The sequence below is a fragment of the Sinocyclocheilus anshuiensis genome, unplaced genomic scaffold, assembly GCF_001515605.1.
Source record: "Sinocyclocheilus anshuiensis isolate Anshui unplaced genomic scaffold, SAMN03320099.WGS_v1.1 scaffold958, whole genome shotgun sequence".
NCBI lineage: Eukaryota > Metazoa > Chordata > Actinopteri > Cypriniformes > Cyprinidae > Sinocyclocheilus > Sinocyclocheilus anshuiensis.
Window position 1 is genome coordinate 130,208 of NW_015539929.1, and position 27,122 is coordinate 157,329.

The 27,122-nt window shown below is 36.1% G+C and overlaps 1 protein-coding gene across 1 annotated transcript in view; it reads right to left on the reverse strand.

Moving 5' to 3' along the window:
* sema5bb (sema domain, seven thrombospondin repeats (type 1 and type 1-like), transmembrane domain (TM) and short cytoplasmic domain, (semaphorin) 5Bb) overlaps positions 1 to 27,122 on the reverse strand; it is a 63,744-nt gene that overhangs the window by 27,916 nt on the left and 8,706 nt on the right. The window contains exons 2-5 of the mRNA XM_016483852.1: positions 17,456 to 17,529; positions 6,018 to 6,247; positions 1,644 to 1,743; positions 1,321 to 1,366 (exon numbers count right to left, since the gene is read on the reverse strand). Coding sequence (XP_016339338.1) covers positions 1,321 to 1,366; positions 1,644 to 1,743; positions 6,018 to 6,201 — 330 coding nt within the window. The 5' untranslated portion in view covers positions 6,202 to 6,247; positions 17,456 to 17,529. The remainder of the gene's footprint in view (positions 1 to 1,320; positions 1,367 to 1,643; positions 1,744 to 6,017; positions 6,248 to 17,455; positions 17,530 to 27,122) is intronic.

The following is a 27,122-nucleotide window of genomic DNA, read 5'->3' on the forward strand; positions in this document are numbered from 1 at the left end:
AATTCAAAGAATTTTTTTCAGAACAGAGATGTAGAGGAGCACAGTGAGTAGTTTGTCATACTGCTGTGTGTGTGTGTGTGTGTGTGTTTGCTCGAGGGGTGACTGTGGGTCACTCTTGTGGACACAGGGTCATGAAGTCACCCTAAATCAATGGATTTTGACAGATTCTTGTGAGACCTGCCTTCAAGGCGTCACCCCTCTCAGGGTTACGGTGAGCATTTAGAGGGTTCACCAGCAGGGTCTTCCACAAACGCCAGCGAAGTCACTCTTAAATATCACACAAGTGCTCAAAGCTTTCAACAGGCTTGTCACGCAAGCACAACACAATCTCAGCATTCCCACCATACGCTAAGTGCAGAGGTGGTCTCGAATCATCCTTCAAGACAAACAAGGCCAATTTAAACCCACTCCCAATTGAGGTTGCTGTCTACAGCAGCTCCTCACCTCAAACACAGACAATCTGCAGCAGCAGACAAACGTACAGACGTCTGCATATTGAACGGATCATATTCTACACTTGATTTGATCCACAGTGCTAGTGAAGATATCTTGCACCAAAAACAGTCAGAAAGTTTTTCCATAACCATTTGCCCACAAAACATACTCTAAAGGACGAGCAAACAATGACAGAATTTGCTTTTTGAATTATTCTGTTAAGAACTAAACTAAACTAAAATTCCATAAAAAAAATAAATAATAATAAATCAAATAAATGTATAGATTTTATTATTACCCTGGTCCCAATCATACATAATAATTAGAAGATGAAAAAAATATTTTAAGTAAATAAATACATTAAAATAACATTTTTATTATAACCCAGTTACCAAACAAGACATTATCTGATTCTTATGCTCAAAACATACTCTACAGAAGGATAAGCAAATTATGACATTTTCATTTTTTTATGAAAATAAATAAATAAAGTATAAAATTAAATTAAGTAATTAATTTTTTTGATGAACTTGCAAAAATTGTTTGGTTCCTCCTTTCAAGAGATTCAGAGGAGAGGAGCTCAAATCAGGATGCTGAACATGACGCAGCTGTCTTGGAAGTCAATGCTTTTCAAACATCTGCACAATACCAGATGCTACTGAATGTGTGTATGTGTGTGTTTGATTTGTTGGATATTTCTGCTTCTGTGCGTCAGCACTTTCAAACATGTGAGCAATCATAATAAAATACAGAGTCTAAGTGTATGTCTGGCATTGGATGAATTAAATGGACAGTGCTGGTTCTGCATTTCTAGAGACGTCAAGATGATTGGATGGACAGATGGGAAGGAGAATAAAGAGAGAAAGAGAGCAAGTGACGTCCTACCTGCAGGAGAGAGACGTTGCTCAAACTCAACCGGAAGAGATGATTCCTACACAGAGAGAGAGTGCTTTAGGTTTGATAGGCTCAGCTGGGCTTGTACTTCTGTCTGTCTGTGTGTGTGTGTGTGTGTGTGAAAGATCACAGTGATGTATGTGATGGGCTCAGATTCGCTCCCAGAGCTGCAGTAACTGACTTCCTGTCTGCGGCTCCAGTTCCTGCTCAAACACACACACATTATCCCTCATCATCATCATCGTCATGGTCAGTGAGACGCACTCTGTGTGTGTGTGTGTGTGTGTGTGTGTGTGTGTGTGTGTGTGTGTTACCTGGCTCCCACTATCAGCTGGTTCCTGGTGAGGTCGAGTGCGAGCGGTGAGTAGTCATTCACTCCAGGCAGAGAGAAAGAGGACAGCCATGGGCTCAAAGCTATGGCAGAAAAGAGCCACAGGTGACATTTAGACAGTTAGCTGTGAGCCAATACGTTTAATCTGCTGTTTAGCTGCTGGTTTCACTGTTTGCAATACCACAAACTGAGAAAAATCAAGTTCAAAAGTTCAAAATCCTTGTGCGATACTCTTCATGTTGCTGAGCGACTTCACTGTTCTGTATGATTTGTCTCTGCACACATACAGCGTAAATGTTTCGTGAACCGTGTCAGGTTCACGAAACATTTACAACTGTCTAAGAGAGTTTGATTCATGCATTAATTATCTTGTTCATGATAAGACGCATTATGCACTGATGCAATTTACACACAAACAGGAAATTTTTTATATATTTTAAAAAAGTCTCTTCTGCTCACCAAGGCTGCACTGATTTGACCAAAAATACAGTAAAAACAGCATAATTGTGAAATATGTTTTATTTGTTTTCTATTTGAATATATTGTAAAATGTAATTTATTTCTGTGATCAAAGCTGAATTTTCAGCATCATTACTCCAGTCTTCAGTGTCACATGATCCTTCAGAAATCGTTCTAATATGCTGATTTGCTGCTTAATATTTTGACACACGATACATTTTTTCAGGATTTTTTTGATGAACAGAAAGTTATAAAATTGCATTTTAATGAAACATAAACCTTTTTCAACACTGTGAATGCTTTTACGGTCACGTTTGATCTATTTAATGCATTCAGGCAAATCTTGCTGACCCCAAACTTTTGCACAGTAGTGTATGATTAGATTTTTTAAAACAATGGCAAGTTTCATTAATGAGGTGGGATACTCACGAAACCAGACGCCCAATCACAACATCAGCCACAACACAACTCTCATACAGAAAGACAGAGAGGAGGTGAAGGAATAGACTGCAAATTCTTGTGAAACTTTAAATGCAACCTTTGCAAAACTAGTTTTTGGGGTGTGCTGCCAGTAACGCACTACAACAAACTATTTCTTTTCAAAATAATGAACTGCATAAAATCATTTAGTGATGTGTATGTGTACTGCTAAACATCAGTGAAGACAACATCATTGGCTGCTGCTTGTTGGAGAAGAAGGAGAAGAAGCAGTGGACCTAAAAGGTATTTCGTCACTTAAAGGTGCTTAGAAGTTATTTTAGAAAAACACACGCAAAAATGTCCAAGACTACATAAACAGCTAAATAAATATCTGTCCATCTGAAGCAGACTGTGCTGATTTGCCAATCAGAACATGTAGTCAATTAGAAACACTCTGTTTGGCCAAAAGCAATTTTGAAGGAGAGCATTTTGGTGAGGTCTGCACTTTCTGACTCTTTCTGATTGTCAAATTTCACGATATGGGCCTAGTGAAATCTTGCGTAAAAGCCAAGACAGACTGTGCAACATTGACTGTCTTTCATATCAGAATATCCCTCATGTCAGTCTAAACTAGAAGACTTTTTTCTTCTTTGGAACATAATAGCAGTTTCTGTTTCAGTTCTCATTTTGACTTCCATTGTATTTTGTGTCCACATTACATTTCACAGAAATGAGGAATACAACAGGTAATTCCGTACAATGAAAGTCAATGGGAACCAATTACTAACATTCTTCAAAATATCTTCTATTATATTGGTAAACCAAACCGTTTCCGTTCCTATTGGCTTCCATTGTATTGTTTGGCTATACAATAGAAGTAAATAGGATTCAAAATTGGTTACCAACACTGGAACATGAAGGTGAGTAAATGATGACATATTTTTATTTTTTGGTGACTTATACCTTCAGTCAGTGTTTGTGTCAGTTGTTCAATCGTAATCTTTTATGATTTCCAAAAAATTGTCTAAGATGGCAAAATCGTGGAGAAAATCATACTGTGTGAACCAGGATTAAGTTTAGCGGAAGAAAGCAGAACAAATGAAATAGCTTATAGCCCCTTTAAAATGTGTGATTTAAATGTCTGAAAATGTTTTAGTGGCAAAAAGAAAACAGTGACTAATGATGAAATGATCAGACATTTCAGGAGCAGTTCGGCTGAAGAGAAGAAACACCCCATTTAGTTCTCCAAACAGTGCTGAAGCAAGTGCTGCTGTAAATCAGGGTCGTTATCACCCTAAAACAGATGACTACACCCTCAATAAATGCTCCTGAATCTCTCTCGATGGGCAAAATCACTCTCTCAATGTCTTTAGTGTACAGCAGCTTCTGCTACTTTTGTTTGTTTATGATTTAATGCCATGCGAGCTACCTCGGCTATATTCATGGCGAGAACGAGGTTAGTTAAGTTAAATTAAGTTTTTTAATTTGATCTTAGATAAAAATTCTAAAACTACATCTGGCCTTACTTCATTAAAAATCTGTCCATAAAAGTCTACAGCAAAATAAAGAGTTCTGACAGACTTTAAACTATTACAATCCATCAAAATATGCTTCAAAGATAATGGATTCTGGCACAAAGAACATAAAGGAGGATCTTCACCGGCCAACAGAAAACTATGGGTTAGTCTGGAATGTCAGCTTCTGCTACTACTGCAATTCACTAACACTTCTATAATAGAGGACAATATAACACTTACAGTGTAGCCTCGCATATACTAACAGAGCAGACTGTGTCGATTAGTGTGCGATATTAGAAACATCAGGGCGTGAGCACATACTCCTGATCGTACACACAGCTGTGTTAACCTTTAACATCTGGCCAGCATATGATTAAAACTGTTAAACACAGACAGGTACCAATGAAAGGCCGCTGGCAATTAACTAGTCTTAGGCTACGTTTACACGACAACGATGTAGTCAAAAACGGAAAAGTTATTCCCTTGCATTTTTAAAAAGTTTCACGAATGCAGGACAACGTTTTCAAAACGATTCCCGTTTACACATATCCGCGAAAATGGCCAAAAACGCTGTATTACGTATGCCAGGCCAGTAGTTGGCGCTGTCACCTTGTTAGTAAACAGTACCTGTAGGGAAGTGACGATTATATGATGTATATGATGCATCTCCGCTGTTGGTTGTAATATTGGTAAAGTAAATCCACACTTTGCTGAAGAAGCGTTAGCAAACTCTTGAGCAGCAACAACAGTACCATTGTTGTGTATGTTTGTTCGCGCTTGCCTTTAAAATCGACACGTACTGCCGTTGTCGTGTAAACGAACAGGCAAAACGCATAAAAAGTTTCCCGTTTTTGGCTGAAAACGCTGTCGTGTAAACGGCCCCTCAGATGAAACATACCCTGGACCGGCAACAGGCCATTAATGGACGGCCTGATGCATACTGCACATAAAAGTGGCAAAAGTTTCCTCAAAACAGACAGCTCTAATCTGAATGATTGGCTTTAGGCAATTTCAGGTGTTAAAGTGGAACAAATGGAGTTGGTTTGTTGTTTTACATGTCAGCAAAGTCCCAGTAAAGCAATTTGGTTCACTTGGTGGCCATCTTTCCATGGTTTGTCAAGGTTATGTTTCAATAATGTGTCAAAGAAACAATAAAATCTGACAAAAATAGTGCAATTAACTTCTTTGGCCCAAATCAAACTTCACTACTGTTTAAAAGTCTGTAAGATTTTTTTAAATATTTTTGAAAGAAGTGTCAAGGCTGCATTTATTTGATTAAAAATATAATAAAAAAACAGTAATGTTGTGAAATATTATTACAATTCTAAATAGCTGCTTTCCATTTTAATATATTATAATGTGTAATTTATTCCTGTGAGGTAAAGCTGAATTTTCAGCATCATTTTTTTTTTTTATTTACTGCTCTAGAAATATTTCTATTTATTATCAATGTTGAAAACAGTTGTGCTGCTTCACATTTTTGTGAAAACGCTAATACGTTTTTTTCATGATTTCCTGATGAACAGAAAGTTCAACAATACAGCATTTATTTAAAATGGAAATCTTTTGCAACATTATAAATATCTGTACTGCCACTTTTGATTCATTTAATGCATCCCTGCTCAATAAGTATGGTCTAGCTAATGCACATTTAATAATAAAACGCAAGTGATGTCTTTTTCAAAAAGGCTCTTGTTACTGAAAGTTCATAATGAGCAATGTGATTTCTCCCATTCATTTTACTGTTATTATCCCGTCTCAGTTTCAGTTAGATGGTCTCTTCTGATCTAGCTGGAATGTGGACGTTTGGCTATGCGAGACTCACAAGCAATTTCTACCAGCTCGACCAATATTACTGAGATGTTCAGGGAAAAAAATTATTCAAAGGCTTAACGTTTTAACCTTTGGCTTCAAATGCGATGATGGAAAGGGCAGGAGAGAGCGCAGTATTTTACACCCACCTGTGTAGGAGGTAACGGGGCGCATTTTCCTCCGGCACTCTTCAGGCAGAGAGGGCACAGACTCAGGGTCAGAGGTCGCTGGGAGTGATGGCGTCTGTGACGTGACGAGAGGCAGAGAGAGGAGGAGGAAGATGACAAGTCCAGCGAAGGACAGCGGTCCGACCCGGAACGGCAATGCTGTCATGATTACTGCAACAACCACTCCTGTTCTCAGGAACGATGACAGAGTCCTGAGAAGAAAGAGCAACATTTGGGTTTGGGAAGTGAAAGCTTCATTTGTTTTAGGGAAATTGATTTTAATGCTAACTTTTAAACCTTTAAAGACAGACCTGTTGTGACCTACGAGGTTGTTAACAGATGGTTTATACTTTTGCTGAAGCCATCAGTCCACATTATTTCAACTTATTTTTTAAGTAATCAAGTTTGACAGCTGAAGTTGTTGTGAAAACTACATTACCCATGATTCTGCTGTACAGAAAAATTCACCAATCAGAGAGTTGCAGAGACTAAATCGCGACAAAAGATCTTGCAGGGAACGCCACAAATGACATAATCGAGTCGTTCTCCCTACACTCTCAAAATACTTCAATTTTAATTTGATTATGTCATTCAAAATGCTCCATGGGATTGTAGTTCTTTCCATTAAAGCCATCAAGTCTTGTCTTTTTGTTTTTTTGCTTCAAATAAAAGTTTGTAATGTTGTGTTTCACCTCATAGATGGTTGGCTTAATTCATGGCTTTTAACGGTTTAAAAAAGACTTTTTAAAAATCCCTATGGGAAAAATTAATGAAAAAAAACTTCCGGATCACTGAAAAAGTGAGTGGCCATTAATGCACTCTTTTTAATGCAAGCTTAAATATACCATGTTATTTAATAAATAAAGACTTGCAATATGGACTTTCTGAAAGCTTCAGTCTGTTATTGTAAATCCATGGAAAACCAATATAAATCTTCAAAATTTCTAGTAAAACGGGTTTTGAATTGTAAATGATGAAAGTATACAAATCAACAAAATAAACCAAAAACTGGAAGAACACAAAGAAAACAGATGGACAACCAGACAGCAAGTGAGTTAGACGGACAGATAAACAGACAGAACACAGAGAGACGGCTTCATCTTCTCCTGAAGGGTTAAGATGGTGTAAGTCTTGCTCTTTCTAATCTAATTAACCTCCATCTCTCATCAGAGTAAACGACTGGACCTCTTCCAAGACCCGCAGCAGTTCAACATAATGTTATTCTAAAACATAACATTGATTTTGCTGTAATTGTCAGCCTGTGGACGATGAGCCAGCAGATCATTAAAAGTTTAATTACAAGTTGAAGAAGGGATTTTGATATATTTTCAGCCTGTCATGGGAATCAATGGGTCTCTGTAATGACCTCCCTAAAGCTTAAAACGCTTCACCCAGTTCATTTTCCATTAGGTGTTTGACAGCGCTTGAAGCTCAGGGAAACCCAACGTGTAAACACACATCTGAGATCTTACATAAGCTCAGAATATATACTGTATATATACACAGCTTCACTTCAATACAAACCTCCCTGTTAGTCCTCGAGTAAACACAAACACACATGCACAAACACATGCTCAATCACACTTAAACATACTTCCTGACACGTCATAGAGAAACCACTGCAGCATCTGTCTTGGTTTTATGCAAACACAAACACGCCAAACACTGGCCACTCTGTAGAGAGGTGGTCTGATGTCCTGTATCTGTAACTAGGTAGGGATGCACCGAATGTTCGGCAACCGAAATTATTAGGCCGAAATAGCAAAAAAATCTCTTTCGGTGTTCGGCCGAATAAGCGAAAAGGCCGAATAATATGTACCAAACAATGACTAACGTGATCAAATAGAGCACGCACTAATGCAGTAAACATGTCAGCAGTGTGAAAGTATTTAAAACTATCAGAGAAAGACGCAGAAATCATTACAAGCACGAAGCACCGACAGCGAGAGACTGTTTAGTGCTGCATCACATGTCTCCGATGAGAAGAAGAGGTGGCTGATGCTGGTGGTTAGGCTATTGTGTGATGATTGAAATCGCGAAATGGCCTCAAAAGATTAGTAAATAAACTGCAGAATGTTATATTTTCTAATGCACGCACGAATGGCATGTATTCTGACAGCGCTGCACGAGCTCGCGGCGCCAGGGTTCAAAGTCCAAAGCGCGAGGAAAATCTGTGCTGATGGTATAATGTCTGCTAGAATGTTAAAAAAATGTTCAGTGTTAAGTAAATATTTTTAAATTGTTGTTTTGTAATTGATGTTTTATTTGAAAAGTAGGACAAAACAGTAAAAGGCACATTTTGGCTATTTAATATATGCAATGGCGAAAAAAATGGCAAAATAGGCCTACATGGGGGGAAAAATGCGAAAAACCGTGTTCGGTATTCGGTCTTCGCCCCAGTGTTTCATTTTGTTGTATTTCGGTGCATTTCGGTGCATCCCTTTAACTAGGCACACCTTTTTCACATTTTTGTACTGATTCAAATGGAAATACTCATATACTTCAATAAGTCAAGTCAGTCCACTCGGGTCAACTTAGAAACACCCCAAAACAGCTATTTTTCATTTAGAAAAACATTTTAAAATTTTAAAAAGGAAAGCCTAACAACTCCAAAACAATGTCAAGATTATAAATAACAGCTGATGCCCCTATCAAAATAACTATTGGCCTTTTGGCATTTCTCCATATTGTCGCCATATTGAATGTTACAATTTTTCACATTCATTTTTCAACAAGTGATCCTTGTGTATGTGCAAATAATTTTCAGGAATTGAAATTCAGTTAAATTTAAAATAAATTTTAAATGAAGTTGCCTTGGAAACTACCTGAAATAAGTTTAAGTACTACTAAAACTGAAATAAAAAGAAAAGTATAAAAATTATAAAAGCATATAAAAAAAAATCACCAAACCCCAAACTAAAATTAAAATGAAAACTGAACATGTAAAAATAAAAGCTTATTCAAAATATTATTAAAAATGATCATAGCAAATAAATGATATTAAAATAACACTGAGCTGAAAGCTTCATTTAATTTTTTTTATTTAAAAATTCAAACAGCTTTTATTCAAAATTATTATTTTATTAAAAAGAAAAAACAAAACAAATGATACCCTGTCCAAACAACATATTAGTACCTAAATATTCAAAATAAAAAATTTTGGGAACAGTTTCAGCTGAAAGTTTCATTTTAGCAGAAACAAACATTTTTACATTTGATTTTACATGGCATTTAATAAACTGATGTGTGAGCTGACTTTTTCAGGGTTAAAACACTTTTTCATATACCAGTTGAATATGCAGAAAACAACTATAACTATAAGTTGATTTAACCCCAAAACAATATAAACAATATAAACTTCCCATCCTAAATGGCAACACTGGCTCATTGTGGGTGGGGCTATCTGTGTGTCTCACCAATAGCAGACAGGGGGAGTGTTTACAAAACCCTTTTGAAAACTGTACTTATTTTTACGGTTCCACTTAATGACACTACTATCGGTCATACCTCGTTCATTATACAATACTCTCAAAATCCAGTTAATAAGGAAAAACAGTCACAGCAAGGGGAGGGGGATGTGTAGAATTGTATGAATGGTGTGTATTTGAATTCTTTGGAAATGCATCGAGTTTTCAGTGGAATTCTCTGGCAGCGGGCGCCGCATGCGTACTGTTGCTCTTCTTCTTGGCTCCGGGAGCGTGACGCTGTGCGGCAGACACTTCATCGCCGACCATGTCTAATGCACCTCAATAGCAAAAGACCCTCAATCCCCCAAATCCCCCATTAATACCCTCAGCACTCCCACATTCAGTTTATTCATGCCCACCTTCTCAGATTCATCAGAGGCCATAGAGATGGAGGGATGACGAAGAGAGAGATGGAGAACCATGAAAGCCAATGATGGCAGTGACAAATGCACCGGAGGGGAGGCCAGGGTCAGCCAATGAGCAGACTAGGTGGGCCACTGACGGCCTGTCTGGGACGATTCCTTTTGGGTTAATAGAGGAGATATGAAAGAACGGGATGAATAAATAAGGTCAAAGATGGTTGACAGGCACAAATGCGCTCAATAACACACAGATATCCTCGAGGTCAGTACAGGTTAATAATGGGCTGACAGCTCTTCTAACTAGATTAGACTATGAGTGAACAATTCAAACAATGTGTGCTAAAGTTACTCAAGATTTCCAAGGATGTTTATGGGTAATTCACAAGGCAACTTCAATTTTTCAGACTGTGCTGTTTCTACACAATATTGCGACATTGCTCGAGGTCACGCCTGGTTTAGAGGCAGTTTGTTTCTTGCACTTGCAAAGTAGTACAAAATCCACCAAAACAATCAGTGATTTACGAGAGCATGAGATGATCAACTAATGTTATTATATAATAGAGACATTTCAAAGTGTAAATATATCCCAGTCATAACATAATGCTTGATTATGAGATTATCAGAATTAAACAGTCTCCCCTTTTGTTGTAACAATATTGAAAAAATCATAAATGTGGTTTCCCTTCTACTCGGGTTTCTGTCTGTCTGATCTAGTAAGATTTTTTTAAAGAGATTAATAAGGATGCATTAAAATTGGTCAAAAGTGACAGTAAAGACATTTAAAAATCTTCCAAAAGATTTATATTTCTAATCAATTCTAGTGAACTTTTCATCTACCTTTCACTATTCATCAAAAAAAAAATTTCCCGATTTCCAAAAAATATGAAACAGCACTACTGTTTTCAACATTAATAATAAAAAATGTTTCATGTTTAGCAAATCAGCATATTCAAATGACTTCTGAAGGATCATGTGACACTGAAGACTGGAGTAATGATGCTGAAAATTCAGCTTTGCGTCCCAAAAATAAATTACAGTTTAATATATATTCAAATAGAAATTGATTTAAATTGTAATAATATTTCACAATATTTTTTGGTTTTACTGTATGTTTGGTGAGCACAAATCAATAAAACATTAAAAATCTTACTGACCCAAAACTTTCGAATGGTAAACAAACTTCACATATAGCTTTCTATTACATTATATTCAGCTGTCCAAAAAATGTTTTGAACAATTTCAAATCTCTTTCTTTTCATTTACTGAAATTCAGATTCTCTCTCATATAATAAAACTTATCCTCTCCCACTCTTACAGAGGCTTTCCACCTCAATTTCTCTCCTCTCACTTCAGTTCTCATGTAGGTTCTGCACCAAAATATCTCCTTAATACCTGATGAAAGACCAAAATGACTGAACCACTTTCTCTCTCACACCAAAGCTCAGTAAAGCAGAAAGTGAAGCCCTGCGCTGTGTCTGTGTAAAGGTTGTGACTCTGAGGGCAGGAGGTGTTTGGCGTCCTGCAGCTCTCTGCAGTAACACGCTGTCGTCTCGTCAGTCCAGTCTAATCCAGACAGAGAGATTTAAAGGCCTTTATGTGGAATTACAAACTGCACTGGCACTTCCTGCCCTGGACGCCCATGGTTCCCTCTAAAGCAGTGTCGCAAGACAGGGTTCAAAGTGCATGCTGTGAGCCCAAAATGACAGCTAAGGTGTTTGTGTGTGCAGAGGTGGACAGTAGTGAAGTATTTTTACTCTGTCAGTACTTTATCAGAGTGTTTTTCTTTAGAAAACTTTACTTCACATCATTCCAAAGCATAATATTGCACTTTTTACTGCACTACGTTTCATATTAAATATCATTTAATACTTAATTACATTAGAAATCTATTACTTTCTTTCTTTTACTCAAGTAAAAGTAGGGATGCACCGAAATGAAAATTCTTGGCCGAAGCCGAAACCGAACAAAATTAAACACTGGGCCGAAGGCCGAATACCGAACACGGTTTTTCGATTTTTTTTCCCCATGTATTTTGCCAATTTTGTTTTCACCATTGCATAAATTAAAAAGCCATTTTTATTATTATACCAACAAAGCACAATTTAACTTGAAATTAATACGCTAGTAAAATAATAATTTTTGGCCATCAGACCCCCCTCTTGAATCAGGCATGTATTTTATTTTATTTTTTTTTTACTGTACAATTAAAAGCAGCCTTGCTGAGAAGAGACTTCTTTTAAAACATTAGAAAATATTACAGATCCCAATTTGAACACTATGTGTGAATGTTATAATAAATGTATTAAAACAGAGCTGTTGTAATGATTATTATCATTATTATTGTCTTACTTTTTATTTTATTTTACAGAACAACAGTAAAATTACAATACTAACATTTATGAATGTTGATAAGAGTTCTTGCTTTTTCTCAACTTTTATTTTGGTGGAAACGCGCAGGAAGACCTTAATGCTTCTTTTTGTTGACAACAGATTTATAAATGAGTCTCATTACGAATACGTCGTACGTATCGCATTGTCACATGCCTTGTAAAAATTCATAAAAATGTGACTGAGCAACTGACGACTGTATCAACGCAGATTTTCCTCGCGCTTTGGACTTTGAACCTGTTAACAAGCAGATCTGCTGCGAGTTCGTGCAGCGCTGTCAGAATACATGCAATGCGTGCGTGTATTAGACAACAAAGAGTGCGCGCCTCTCACTCTATGCTGATTGCTATTTGATCGTGTCATATCATCGTTCGGTACAATTTATTTGGTCTTTTCGCTTATTTTTAATTATTTCGGTTGCCGAACATTCGGTGCATCCCTAAGTAAAAGTAATTGAAAGATTTACTTGAGTACAAGAAAGTACTACATTTTTTATGTTCTTAAGTATGAAAGGTAAAACAAACAAAAACTTTTATTTATGAAATGTAGTGCAGTAAAAAGTAAGACTTTATGCTTTGGAATGTAGTGAAGTAACAGTTTTCCAAAGAAAAACACTCTGATAAACTACAGATAATTTTAAATTTACTTGAGTAAAGTAAAAATACTTCACTACTGTCCGCCTGTGTGTGTGTGTGTGTGAAAGAGCCAAATATTTTTAAAGCAAAGTTATGATCGATACAATTTCAAATCTACTGACACCATGTTGTTAATTACCATAGAAAATAATCATGATTTCTCTCAATTTGTGTAAAAAAAACTGAACAAAAAAATGTTAAATACAGATTGTTTCAAAAGTATAGCAACAAGACTAACTGTTTGTGCAACCAACCAATAGCATGCATAAAAACTTGTCACATTTGCCATTATGTTTGGTGCTAAATTATTTCCAAACTTTCATCTCCTGTCATCACCATGTACAATCAATAAGCTTTTTTACGCAGTTTTACACAAATATGCTCAAAGACTGTACAGTACAGAAAAGACAAATACAGTAATATTGCAAAATATTATTTCAATTTTCTATGTTAAATTATAATAAGATGCCATTTTTTCAGCATCATTACTCCAGTGTTCAGAGTCACATGATCCTTCAGAAATCATTCTAATATGCTGATTTGCTGCTCAAGAAACATTTCTGATGATTACCAATGTCGAAAACAGTTGTGCTGCTTCACATTTTGGTGGAAACTGTGATATGTACATATATAATATATCAAATATTTTTTTCCAGGATACTTTGATGAATAGAAAGTTCAAAAGAACAGCATTTAGTAGAAACACAAATCTTTTGTTACATTATAAACATCTTTATCATCAATTTTGTTCAGTTTAATGCATGCTAAATAAAAGTATTAATTTCTTTCAAAAAATCACAAACATTTGAACAGCAGAATAACTGTCCACAAAGAACTGTTTAAACGAATCAAACTCTGTAATGTATAATAACTAGATGGTCATCTGCCAAGAAAAGTACTCTTAGGGTGCTTTCACACCTGTAGATCGATTGCTTTGTTTTCCACTTCCGTCAGGATGGAACGATAACAGCTTCGCGGGCTTATTGTTGTTTTTTTTTGGGTAGCTGTCGTTATAATAATTTATCATTTTGAGCAGGAGTCCAGGATTGATTGGGAAAACATTTCCCAATGTTATTATTAAGACGGCATTATAAAATGAAAAAGTGCGTTTTTTTATTTTGAATGGCGAAGACGTGCTCACCCACAGACATTCACAGGTTGATTTTGAAGTATTAGCAAAACAACAAAGCTAATGCTTTTCACAGAACTTACGTAATTACCCATCATACATTGGATATAGCCTGGTTCGTTGGTCTGTTAGATCGGATTGCTTTCTCACTACAACTGAACCACTCCAGTGTTCGTTTTCAATCGAGCCGAGACCACCTCGTTCAGGCAATATTAAGCAAGAGACAAATAGCTGTTTTTAGGGACTGTTTTAGCAAATATCACAAGGTCTGAGCACAGTTATAGAAAATAATATTGTGGGGAAAAAACTTCTCTGTATCATATATCATCTGAAAAGTCTCAAAAAGTGCTTTTTTAAAAGCATTGCAAGACCCTGTTGTAAATCGTAATGTAAATCATCATATTTCATTTGCAGAGTGCATGCAATTGAAGTTAATTAGTCTAACATCGCCCAACAATGAACATTACTTTTACAGCATTTACAAAATTGGTTAATGTTAATTGTTTTTCTAACAATAAATGTTGTATATGTTTACATTAGTCAATGAATCAATATGAAGTGAAGAATTTATAAATTATATTTATAAACCATAAGGATCATAAATGCTGTAAAAATAAAATTACTACAAACTACTAAAGTGTGTGTGTGTGTATAATATATATATATACACACACACCAACATTAAGAAGTTTTTTTTTTTTGAAAGAGGTTACTTATCACTAATACGCTGCTTTCATTTGATTAAAAATACAGGAAAAACAAATACTTATTTAGGATTGTTTTCGCAAATTGCATGAGGTGCGCACACAGTTACAGCCAATAATATTGTGGGAGTAAATGTGTGTATGATTTATCATCTGAAGAGCCTCAAAACGGTCTGTTTTAAAATGACTGTAAGACCATGTTGTTTGTTGCCATGTTGTTCTTCTAATCAATGCATCTACAGCCTCATTCGTGAAATGCAAGCACAATTTTCTGTATGAATCATCTGTAAAACCATCCTTACATAAATTGTCACATTCCATTCAGTGCAACAATTTCCAAAGAATGCTTTACGGATGATTTACAGAGAAATTCGTTCTGTGTGCATTTCATGAATGAAGTCCGTAGTCTGTGATTGCACATGTCAAACATGACAGAAAACAAGATGTGCACAGGATGAAGACCTTCTGTCTTGTAGATGCACATCATTTGCAGAGTGCATGTAATTTCAGCTAATTCTCGCAGCTAGATTCACTCACAAAAATACCAGATAAACTTCTCAACAAAACATTGCCCACAGAGAACAAGTTTTTGCCCATGAGACCCTGGCCACCCTCAATCCCCAACATTTCTCTAAACGCTGAAAGGGGTCACACAACGGAAACCTTTATCCCTTAAAAGAGACCCTGAATGAACTGTATTCCCATTCACGCAGCTGGAGGTCCGTGCACTACCCTAGTTAGGGCACTAAGACGGGCCAGCAGCCTCTGCTGCCGAGAGCCAACGCCAACCTGAGCATCCTGAGATAGATGTACGGTGAGACTCAGACAATAAATGAGCAGTTCCACGGATATTTGTTATATCTCTGAAAGTGTTTGCCTTTTCAGATGCGTCCTTGTTTGCTATTTTTTCCCCCCTAAACCTTCCACTCCTTCACTGTCTCTGCGTGAAAGCCTTCTCTGTGCGACCGGCCAACTATCTGTCAAAGCAGGGGCTCTTTAGCACGTGAATGAAGTCCGTTGAGCTTTACGGGCGCTCTGAGCGAGCACGTGGTCATCCGCCAAAGCTGAGCACTTTCACTCAGTCCTGACCACGGACCCGACGCCAGGCAGAATCTTAAACAGCACGGCAACAAGACCGGCCTTTTATTGTGTCCATCCTCACGCCATTCACGTTTCACTCGTTCTCTCATTCTCCCTTTCTCTGTCCATCTCTCTTTCTCTTTGTGTCACTGACAACGTCAGGTTTGTGACTGATGCATCTGTCTTAGCAGAGTATTAATAATTTAATATATTCAAGCAGATATAAAAAAGATATAAAAGAATGTTTAAATTAACGTTATATGAGCTTGATACAAAACACACAGCTCACAGCTGTAAATTTGCATATTTGTTTATGAATCGTTGCACATCGACGGCTGGCCCTGAATAATGGACAACATGCACTTAGACTCAAAGTTGCAGATGCATGAATTTTCATTAGCATGGTTGTTTAGATTTTCTGTTAGCAATTAATTCTGTTATGAAATGCATCCAACAGCCACACTATTTATATTTATAGCATTTCATAGACTTTTCAAAACAAAACAAAAAAAGTTTCTTTCAGACTTTCTTTTTCTGTAAAAACTTTCTACATTAATTCATGTTAGTTAATGCAATAGTGGGCTTTATCCAGCAATGAACATTACTTTTACAGCATTTAATGAACATGGTTAATTTCTACATATACTAACATTTAACTTTTTAACAATACATTTTATATAGTTTATAGTGCTGTCAAATGATTAATCGCAATTAATCGCATCCAAAATATGTGTGTTGTGTATATTTATTATGTATATATAAATACAAACACATGCATGTATATATTTAAGAAAAATATGTTGTTTATATATGAAATATATTTATATATATAATATAAAATATAAGAATATAAATATATAAATGTATATACACATGTAAATATTTTCAAAATATATACTGTATGTGTGTGTAATATACATAATAAATATACACAGTACACATACATATATTACGTAAACAAAAACTTTTATTTGGGATGCGATTAATCGCGATTAATCGTTTGACAGCACTAATAGTTTAACATTAAAATAATTAATAAATTAATAAACAATAAAGAATCATTTATAAATTATCATTAACCAAACATTAATAAATGCTGCAAAATTAATTATATATTTTTTATAAATTTAAATTCATATAAAGAAACTATACCATTCAAAAGTGCTAATGTTTTTAAAAGAAGTTTCTTATGCTCACCAAACCTGCATTTATTTGATCAAAAATACAATAAAAACAGTAATATTGTGAAATATTATTACAATTTAACACTTGAAGTGGTCAGTCACACACACACACACACACACACACACACACACAGAGGCCAGCGCCACAGGCTGAGAGAACAAAGAAAATTGGACACACAATGGGGGAGGTCTGGAGATGACAGCCAAACTGTTTATCAGCATACCTCAACAAAGACACGGAGAGAGGGAGGGGACAGAGAGAGAGAGGGAAGACGGGATGGAGCGCGGAGAGAGAGGACAAAACTGGAAAAGATACGGGATGGACACGAGGGGAGGGAAGACATGTGAGCAAAATTGCTCTCAGGACAAAAAGAAGAAAGGAAAGCACAGTGCAACAAGATGAAAAGACTCACAGGAAGTGGATAGTTTTGTCCACAGATGAACAGATGAGGACAGAAAGAGTGCACTCACCAGGAGGAAGGTGTCAGCAAGGGCTCATTCCAGAGGAGCGCATCCGATAGACTTCAGATCTGTTTAATGCAATCCTAACAGACAGACAGAGAGAGAGAGAGAAATCATTTTAGTCAGCCTCTCACGGACGGGCTGCGTCCTGAGGAAAGGGGGAGATGAAGGGGCTTCAGTAATGTGTGCAGTGAAGCATTCAGCCCTGTGAAAAACAAACTGTTAACTTTCTCAATGGAGGGAGGCTGCTGGGGGCACGACGGCAGTGTGTGTGTGTGTGTGTGTGTGTGTGTGTGTGTGGCATGTGTGACGAGCTCACGCGGGTAATTAAAGGGTTAAAATTCCTCTAATTGTTCCCAAACTGAGGCTGGTGCACCTCAGATGTGCACAGCAGCTCCAGTATTTCAACACTGATGCTATGCTTAAAAATGTCTGATGAAAAATAAGAAAACAAGTATCATCTGTGCTGTAACGCTGTTGTATCTTTTCTCTTCTCTACGCTTTTTCTTCATAAATCCACTAAAAATCACCAAAAACGTCACACAGGTGAATTTTTTTTTTGAAAGAAGTCACTTCTGCTCACCAAGGCTGCTTTTATTTGATTAAAAATACAGTAAAAACTGTAAAATTCTGAAATATTATTACAATTTAAAATAACTGTTTTCTGTTTGAATATATGTTAAAATGTAATTTATTCCTGTGATGCAAAGATGAATTTTCAGCATCATTACTCCAGTCTTCAGTGTCACATGATCCTTCAGAAATCATTCTAATATGCTGATTTGCTGCTCAAGAAACATTTCTGATTATTAGCAATGTTCAAAAGAGTTGATTCATTTTTTGTATAAACTCTGATACGTTTTTTCAGGATTCTTTGATGACTAGAAAGTTCAAAAGAACAGAATTTATTTGAAGTAGAACCTTTTTGTAAAAAAAAAAAGAATGTCTTTATTGTCACTTCGCATTATTTTAATGCATCCCTGCTAAATAAAAATAATGATTTAAACAAAAAAAAAATCTTACTGACCTTAAACTTTTGAACAGTAGTCGTGTATATGCATTTCCTTTGAAAAGTAAAACATAAAGCACTGCTGTGGACATTTGAGAGATGATGCAAATGAACTATTAAATCAGTTACTGAAATTGACCGTTTGAATTGATTTTAGAAATAACTGCAGTGCCATTTTTGCTACTGGCAAAAGTTTAAACGAGTGAAATGAGTTTAACAACGCAGTCAAATAACCCATCAGACATCACAATATTCACAATCCTGCATTATTTTACATGGCCAGCAAATCACTGTGAATATTTAGTGAATATATAATTTTCCAGCCTTAATATGTTATCTCAAATGTCTTTTTTTTTTTTAATTTGACTATAAAAACACGTCTGTCAAGTACACAAATACAGTCCATTCAATGAGTTGTACTGTTGTGCAATTTAGTGTTGATTTGGTCAATAAAACACTAAACACTAAACATGACATAAAACCTCAAAACAATATAACCAATTGAACATCCTTCACATTTCCGTTCATGTCAAATTACAGATGCATCTACCCTGACTAAGCTCCACTGTTTTATCACTTAAAACTTGACAATATGTCTGTGAAACGTTCTTCTTAATAAGTATACCTTTTTCTTTAAAATAAATGCCATTTGAGTTGATATTTTGTTATTTAATGCACTGACTTTCAGGCATTTTTAAGGGTCCAAATACTTTTTGGGGCCACTCGACATGAGACCTTTGCTTACTCATTAGCTGAGAACAGCACTTTGAGAAGCAGTGATCTAGTTTCTGTGGCAACAGCAACCCTCCCCCCAGGACATCCCATAATACAGCTGTAATTTTCCTTTCAATCAATTCAAATTTGACATTTCACAGTGAGAATAGGTGAAAAGAGATCAAGAAACATGTTCAATCCCCTCTGTCATTATTCCGGTTCCCTCCATCTCCAGGCCCACACAAAAACACAATACGCAACGGGGCGGTTGATTTCGAGTTCAACTTTTGTACGACTTTCTCTTGAGATCAATCAATTCACTCACTCATTCATCCATTCATTTGTGGCTCCATTCAACTGAGTCGCTTAATTCAGCAGACTGAAATTAGTTATTCATTCATTTATTCTCTGAGGTGAATGAGGGAAAGGATGATATTTTATGCAAGAGTTGTGCAAGATTCACAACGTAACAAGGTTTTCTAAGAGTCAAAAGATCTCTCGACTACACCAGGGAAAATGTGGTCAGTTTAGTTGAGCTAAAAGCTTAAAATACATGGTACTATACAACCAAAACAAAGACGGCTTGATAGTGATACATTAATTGTTTAACACTACTTATTGTCCCATCTAGCTTTGTAAACACAGACAATGGGCATGCTGAAATTTCTTTGTTAGCAAGACCAGTTTTTTAACCAGCTTAACCAGCACGAACCTTCTGCTTTACTGACTTAACCAGCAAGTCGACTAGCTTGAACAGAAAGACCATGATTTTTGCTGTTGGACAGCATGGCGTTGCTTGTCCACCAGATCAACCAGCCATAACAGTACTAAACCGGTTCTAAACCAGAATGAACCAGGTCAAGATTAGCACTAACCAGCATAAACCATCCTTTTAAACCAGCAAAATTCACATTGGCTGACCGTCTTAACCAGTAAAAGCCTTTACTGATTTAACTGTAATATTCTGACTATGCTGTTTTGCTGTGGGACAGCATGGTTTTGCTTGTCCTCTGGCTTGACCAGCACTAACCATCGATAACTAGCAACAAACCAGTACTACTTAACTCTAAATCACAATGAACCAGCTCAAGATTGGCACTAACCAGCATAAACCAACCACCCAAACTTCTAAGAAAGCAAAATCATATTAACTGACCAGTTTAACCAGCAAGAACCTTTTGCTGTATGTATTTAACCAGAAAGTCAACCAGCTTGACTAGCACTAGCCAGCCACAACTAGCACCAAACCACTACTACTTAACTCTGATCCAGAATGAACCAGTTAGAGATTAGCACCAATCAGCATAAACCAACCACCAAACTTCTAAATAAGCAAAATCACATTAGCTGATCAGCTTAACCAGAAAGAACATTCTGCTTTGCTGATTTAACCAGAATATTCTGACTATGCTGTTTTGCTGTGGGACAGCATGGTTTTGTTTGTCCTCCATCTTGACCAGCACTAGTTCCAGATTAGAACTAACCTGCATAAACCAGCCACCAAGCCCCAAAAGCATATTAGCTGACCAGCTTACCCAGCAAGAACCCTCTCTTCTTACCGATTTAACCAGAAAATCAACCAGCTTGACCAGCACTAACTAGCCATTACTAACACCAAACTAGTATAACTTGTCTTAACCAGACCCTTAACCAGAATGAACCAGCTCATTCTTAGTACTAACCAGCATAAACTAGCCACCACGCACCAAAATCACAATACCTGATCAGCTTAACTAGTAATAACCCTCTGACCAGCACTAACCAGCCATAACAAGCACCAAAATATTTCTACTCAACTCTAGCATAGAATGAACCACCTCCAGATTAGCTCTAACCAGCATAAACCAGTCACCAAACTTCCAAACCAGCAAAATCACATTAAATGACCAGCTAAACCAGCGAGAACCTTTTGCTTTACTGATTTAGCCAGAACATCAACCAGCTTGATGAAGAAGAACATACTGTTTTACTTTGAACAGAATGGCTTTGCTCATCCTCCAGCTTGACCAGCACTAACCAGCCATAACTAGTACCAAACCAGCAAAATCACAACAGCTTACCAACAAGAACCTGTTGCTTTTTTGCTATCAGCAAAGCATCTTAGCCATCCATGATGGCTTAACAGGTTCATGTTTTGCTGGTGAACAACATGGCTAGGCTGGTTAGCACCAGTTAGACAAGCATCAGACCAGTTCTAACCAGCACTAAATTAGCCTGAACTAGTGCCAAAACAATACTAACCAGCATCAACCATTTCCAAACCAAAACTAAGCAGCATAAATCAGCCCGGACCTGCATGGAAATTTATGTTTCATATGAAAAAAATATTAAACAAACAAAAATACATGAATAGAATAGAATAGAATAGAATAGAATAGAATAAAATAGCCTGAGTTTGCATTGGAAACACCAATTTAATCACAAAGGAGAGGAATACTACAAAAACAAAAGAAAGTTGTAAAACAAAAGAGTTAGCGTTCAGCGTCGAGGTAGTCTGGTGTTAATTAGTCTTGGCTCCGCCCCTCATGGGTGTGTTCCCTCTCGAGGGGTTCACTATGAACATGTCATGTCTGAACAGATGCCAGTACCATAAGTCATGCTGAAGCACTGGATGAAGAAACACAAAACAGATTTAGCCAACATGATCTCACTGTGAAATTCATGACTTATGCTGTAATCATCTCAATTCAGCACACATTTTTAGACACTTTATTCATTCCCACTTGCCATTTCTCTCACTGATTTGACTTAATTCTTCGCAATCATTCTTTATAAACACAAGCAATATGCTGGATATGTGCCATATTCTTCTCTGCAGGCACTGAATGTGGGTGTTTATGAAAGAAAGCCGGATTGAAATAGATGGGGAAATGAGGTAAAACTTTTGGAAAGCTAACTCAAACTAAATAAAAAATAAAAAGATTATTTCTGTAAAATATAAAGTCTCAGTGACTGAGCACACAGTATTTCAGGGTCAAGAGTACAGTGGTCTTTTGGTATGTATTTTGGGTTATTTTAACTAATTTTATGCACACCTCACAGTGCTCTTGGTTCATTTCTGAGCTCCTGTGGTCAGTCTGATGGCTGCGATCACAAGATGTCCACAAGACAGCACAGCATCAGGAGACCAGTTGATTTAGTCCATCTTCTTTTTGAGGAACTCTTGATGAGCAAGGTGAAAAAAAGAGATCTTTCACTCAAACTCAAACTTGCATTGTGAGATGAAATGGAGAGCAAATTAAGACTTTTGCTGTTGAAGACTTTTTTGTCTTTTGAAGTTTCCTGCAGATGTGTCTCCTGAAAAAAATACCCCAGTAATCTTGCATGCCACAACTAAAAGTGCCAAAGAGACCAATAAAAAGTCAGAGATCTCAACATGCATTAATGCATTACCATTTTGCATCAAGCTATTTAATCTAATCTAATCTTTAATCTAATTAGTATTTTTTGCCTTATTTACTAGTAAAAAATGTCTGAACATCCATAAATTAAGAGAAATGTACTTTTGCATAAAACAGGTTTTCTCAAACTGGGATTCGCAAATGAGGGAACTGCAGGGGTTTGTGAGCTATAATTTAATGATAAATTAAATTATAAAAATTTAAAATAAGAATTTTAAAATTAAAAACTTGAAAAATCTAAATAAAACACATACTTTATATTAATGCTTGAAATATTTTATTTGTTTATCTGACCATTAACCAACATCAGATAACTTATTGAAATATTAACTTAAAATCTGAGATACTGAGATCTCAAATAAATAGGCCTATTTAAAAAAACAGTTTGGAAATCACTGGCATAAACTATAGAAATATAGATACGTTTCTCACTAAATTTGATAAATCCAACAAAAAAGTAGTTGCTTAAAAAATTATCTTGACAAGACCAAAATACAGATTTTGTAGTGCATTCATTTTATAACTCTATAATCACACTGTATGTCAATGATTGCCTCATTTGCATCTATTTGTATTTCCCCCCAAGGAAAAAACATCACAAATAAAGATGATACATAAAGAAAACATAACTGTGAACTCCCTTAAGTCTCCTGAGCTGCGAAAGAGCAACTGCTGAGCAATAAAAATCCTCCTCTGGAGAAGGAGCAAAATAAAAACAGGTGAATGATTTAGAGATTTCCTCAAGCCTCAGGTGGGATTCAGTCAGGTTTGAGCGCTCTGCCAGAGAGGAAAAACTCTCCTGAGACTCAGAGATGTTCATACAGTAACTACACAGCCTACGGTTCCTCAGAGACAGAGAGAAAGAGACAGAGCAGAGAGGAAAAAGATATGAGAAAATAACAAGAATTCCCCCATTGGAGAAAAAGTAGTAAGTGGTCTCTTCACAAAAGTATTAATAAAGCAAATTAAATCCAAACAGAAAGAAAGAGAACCGGGCAGAGAGAGGACCATAAAAAAATAACATGATTAACTTAAAAAGCATAATTTAATTTGCATAGCGCATATGTGACCCTGGACCACAAACCCAGTCTTAAGTAGCTGGGGTATATTTGTAGCAATAGCCAACAATACATTGTATGGGTCAAAATTATAGATTTTTCTTTTATGCCAAAAATCATTAGGATATTAAGTAAAGATCATGTTCCATGAAGATATTTTGTAAATTTCCTACTGTAAATATATTAAAACTTAATTTTTGACTAGTAATATGCATTGCTAAGGACTTCATTTGGACAACTTTAAAGGTGATTTTCTCTATATTTTGATTTTTTTTTGCACCCTCAGATTCCAGATTTTCAAATAGTTGTATCTCGACCAAATATTGTCCTATCCTAACAAACCATACATCAATGGAAATCTTATTTATTCAGCTTTCATATGATGTATACATCTCAATTTTGAAAAATTGACCCTTATGACTGGTTTTGTGGTCCAGGGTCACAAATAGTCTATATTCTCCACTCTGAAGCTGTAGCTCTTCCATCCCATTTGCACTTCCAGACTTTTTCATATTTTCAAAATTTTCCCCAGAAAACATTTTTTTAAACATTTGTATTTTTGTAAATAATATATTAAAATTTATTTATTTTTTAATTAACATTATTTTTTTTTTAAATGAATCATTTTGGAATTTTTTCATCAAATCCAAATTGACATTCAACCAACAGATTAATCAAAATAGTCAAAATTGTTATACAAATTTCTCAGTTTTATCTATTTCTATTATTTATCCATTCTCATCTAGTGGTAGAATGCTTAATAAATCACATAAGCTTTAAGTTTTGTTACTTTTGATATGAACCCTGATACTTTTGATGTGAAATTCTGGCAATTTTATTATGAAATGTACATTTTTATTGACATCAATAAAACAGCTCGCAAACAATATGTCATGTAACATAACATTTACCTTAGAAAAGCCATTCAATGTCCATAAGCTTGCTAGTTAGCTAGATAAATGAACTCTAGAGAGTAACCTTTTGCTAAATATACACATTACATTACATATTCCTCATATTTTTAAACTGTACTTCAATATTTAATGTATATTTGAATAAACGAATTTTTTGACAGTCACTGTTTAAATGTTTATATGTCAAAAAACTAATTGGAGTAGAAACATTATTATATCATTGAAAGTTATTATGAAGTTATTTTATTAAAACTGCCTTATGTGCAATTGAAATGTCTGTAAACAGATCAGCCTGTAATGAGAGTTCCATAGTTTACAGTTGAGAGAGATTTTTTTTTCCTTGAAGAAAACTGACATGGACTCTTCTTAATACATATATACAAATGAATCGATATTGAAATTCATCACATCCAATCATGAAATTTGTGCCAACACCCTGCTTTAATCTGGGTTTAATTGTCATGGTGTAAAGAACAGAAACTGCTCTTTGTTAATAACTGGAATCTTTTCTGGGAGCGTCCTAGGCTTTTTCGTGCTGATGGCCTGCACCCCAGCAAAATTGGAGCGGAACTCCTGTCGGACAACATGTCCAGGACGCTACGCTCCATATGACTAGTAAGCCAATTCTCGAATAACTGCTATGATGGCTTTTGTTCTACCCACTTAAATGATAGAAGTACTTGCATTGTCCAATCTATAAAGACTGTGTCTGTTCCCCGAATAGTAAGGTCAAAATATAAATTTAATGCAGGATGAGATTTTTTTTTCCTTGAAGAAAACTGACATGGACTCTTCTTAATACATATATACAAATGAATCGATATTGAAATTCATCACATCCAATCATGAAATTTGTGCCAACACCCTGCTTTAATCATTAGTCGTGGACTCGTAGCTCTGCACCAATGTTCCTGCGTGACTGCAAGCAACTAAACTAAGTGACAGAATGAAATGTCAATCCTGAAACCAGATGGCTTATGGGAGAAAACAGCACATGGCCCAGCCTGACCTGTCGGACACAACAAACACGACAGCAATTACCCGCACGCATAGATCATATCCCACATCTCAGGAGGAAGTCAGCGGCCCCTTCAAGGGTCCGTCCGAACACAGGAGACTAATAGCTCTGCTGTTCTGACATTTTCTTAACCTTTAAAGCCATCAGCGAGAGCGCCATTCATCTTCCTTTGCAACGGTCCAAAGAAAGACAAAACAGTGGGACGCCCCAGCAGAAAGAGTTATGTTAAACCAATTTCAGTATAACTGAGACAAATGTGGACTGGGAAGGTGAACGTGCGGTGAAGAGAAAGCTCAAGAGCGTCGGGGTGTGCAGATACTATTCATTCAAAGGTGAGTACACTAATAGTAGGGACCGTCCCCCTCCTGGGACAAAACGGGCTCAAGTGCCTCAATCAAGAGCACTGTGATGACTGGAAATCTCAGAAACTCTACAGTGCATAGGTCACACGACCTGGGATCAAACTTACGGCTATTTGGACGTCATGAATGCAGCGCGTATGAAAACAGATGTTTTCCTGCCCTCGTTTGTGAAATCACACACTAAAATTACTGTTCCTATGCACATAGGAAACTTTATGTCACATTTGGAAGGGGGAAAAAAATGGCCTCATCCACAACTTTTGACAGGTCACTGCCTGGAAGCATGATTCACGTCTTATTTAAAAAAACAGTTCACCCAAAGTGAAAATTTTGTCATCGTCTACTCGCCCTATGTCATTCAAAGTCCGCATGACTTTCACTGAATGCTAAAGGAGATGCTCTTAATAACATCCATGCAACAAAAGCACACCGTGATCTGTCAAGCTCCACAAAGGACACCATAGAAGTATCATAAATGTTGTCCATATGACTTGAGCCCTATATTTCGTGTCTTCTGAAATAGATTTATATATAAAACAGACTGAACTGTATACATTTTACGTGGACAAGATATGCAAGACTGGACGTCAAACTGCAATGGTTCTCACATGACAGGAAAATAACAGCTTGGACATTCCACAAAACATCTACTTCTGTCAGGGTTATTATAGATAACTAAAACCAAAGCCATTTAAAAATGTGTTATGTAAAATAAAATAAACATTAACTGAAATTTCTCATTTTAATTTAGCTTGACTTGTTGTACTAAAATTACGGAGCCCCGCACATGGCATGCAGGAAAAAAAAAAATAGTAGGCTAAATCGTGCGCACGATTTACTATTTCATTCCCTCGATTTATAAATTGTGCGCATGAAAACACAACAAAATTATTAAAACTAACCTAACTTAAATTTAGAAATATATATATTATTCAAATATTTTTATATTTTATTCAAAATAAAACAACTTGAAAATATTACTAACAACTGCATTAGTATATAATAAGGGAGTATATAATTATACTCCCTTTTCTGTTCCACATAAGAAAAAAGTCAATATTATGAGGCCATAATGTTCATTTTAAGGTGTTCATTTAAATCAGTGAACACTCTCATACAGCATGTTAATTGTTTAAAGGGGTCATATGATGAGATTTCAAGTTTTCCTTTCTCTTTGGAGTGTTACAAGCTGATTGTGCA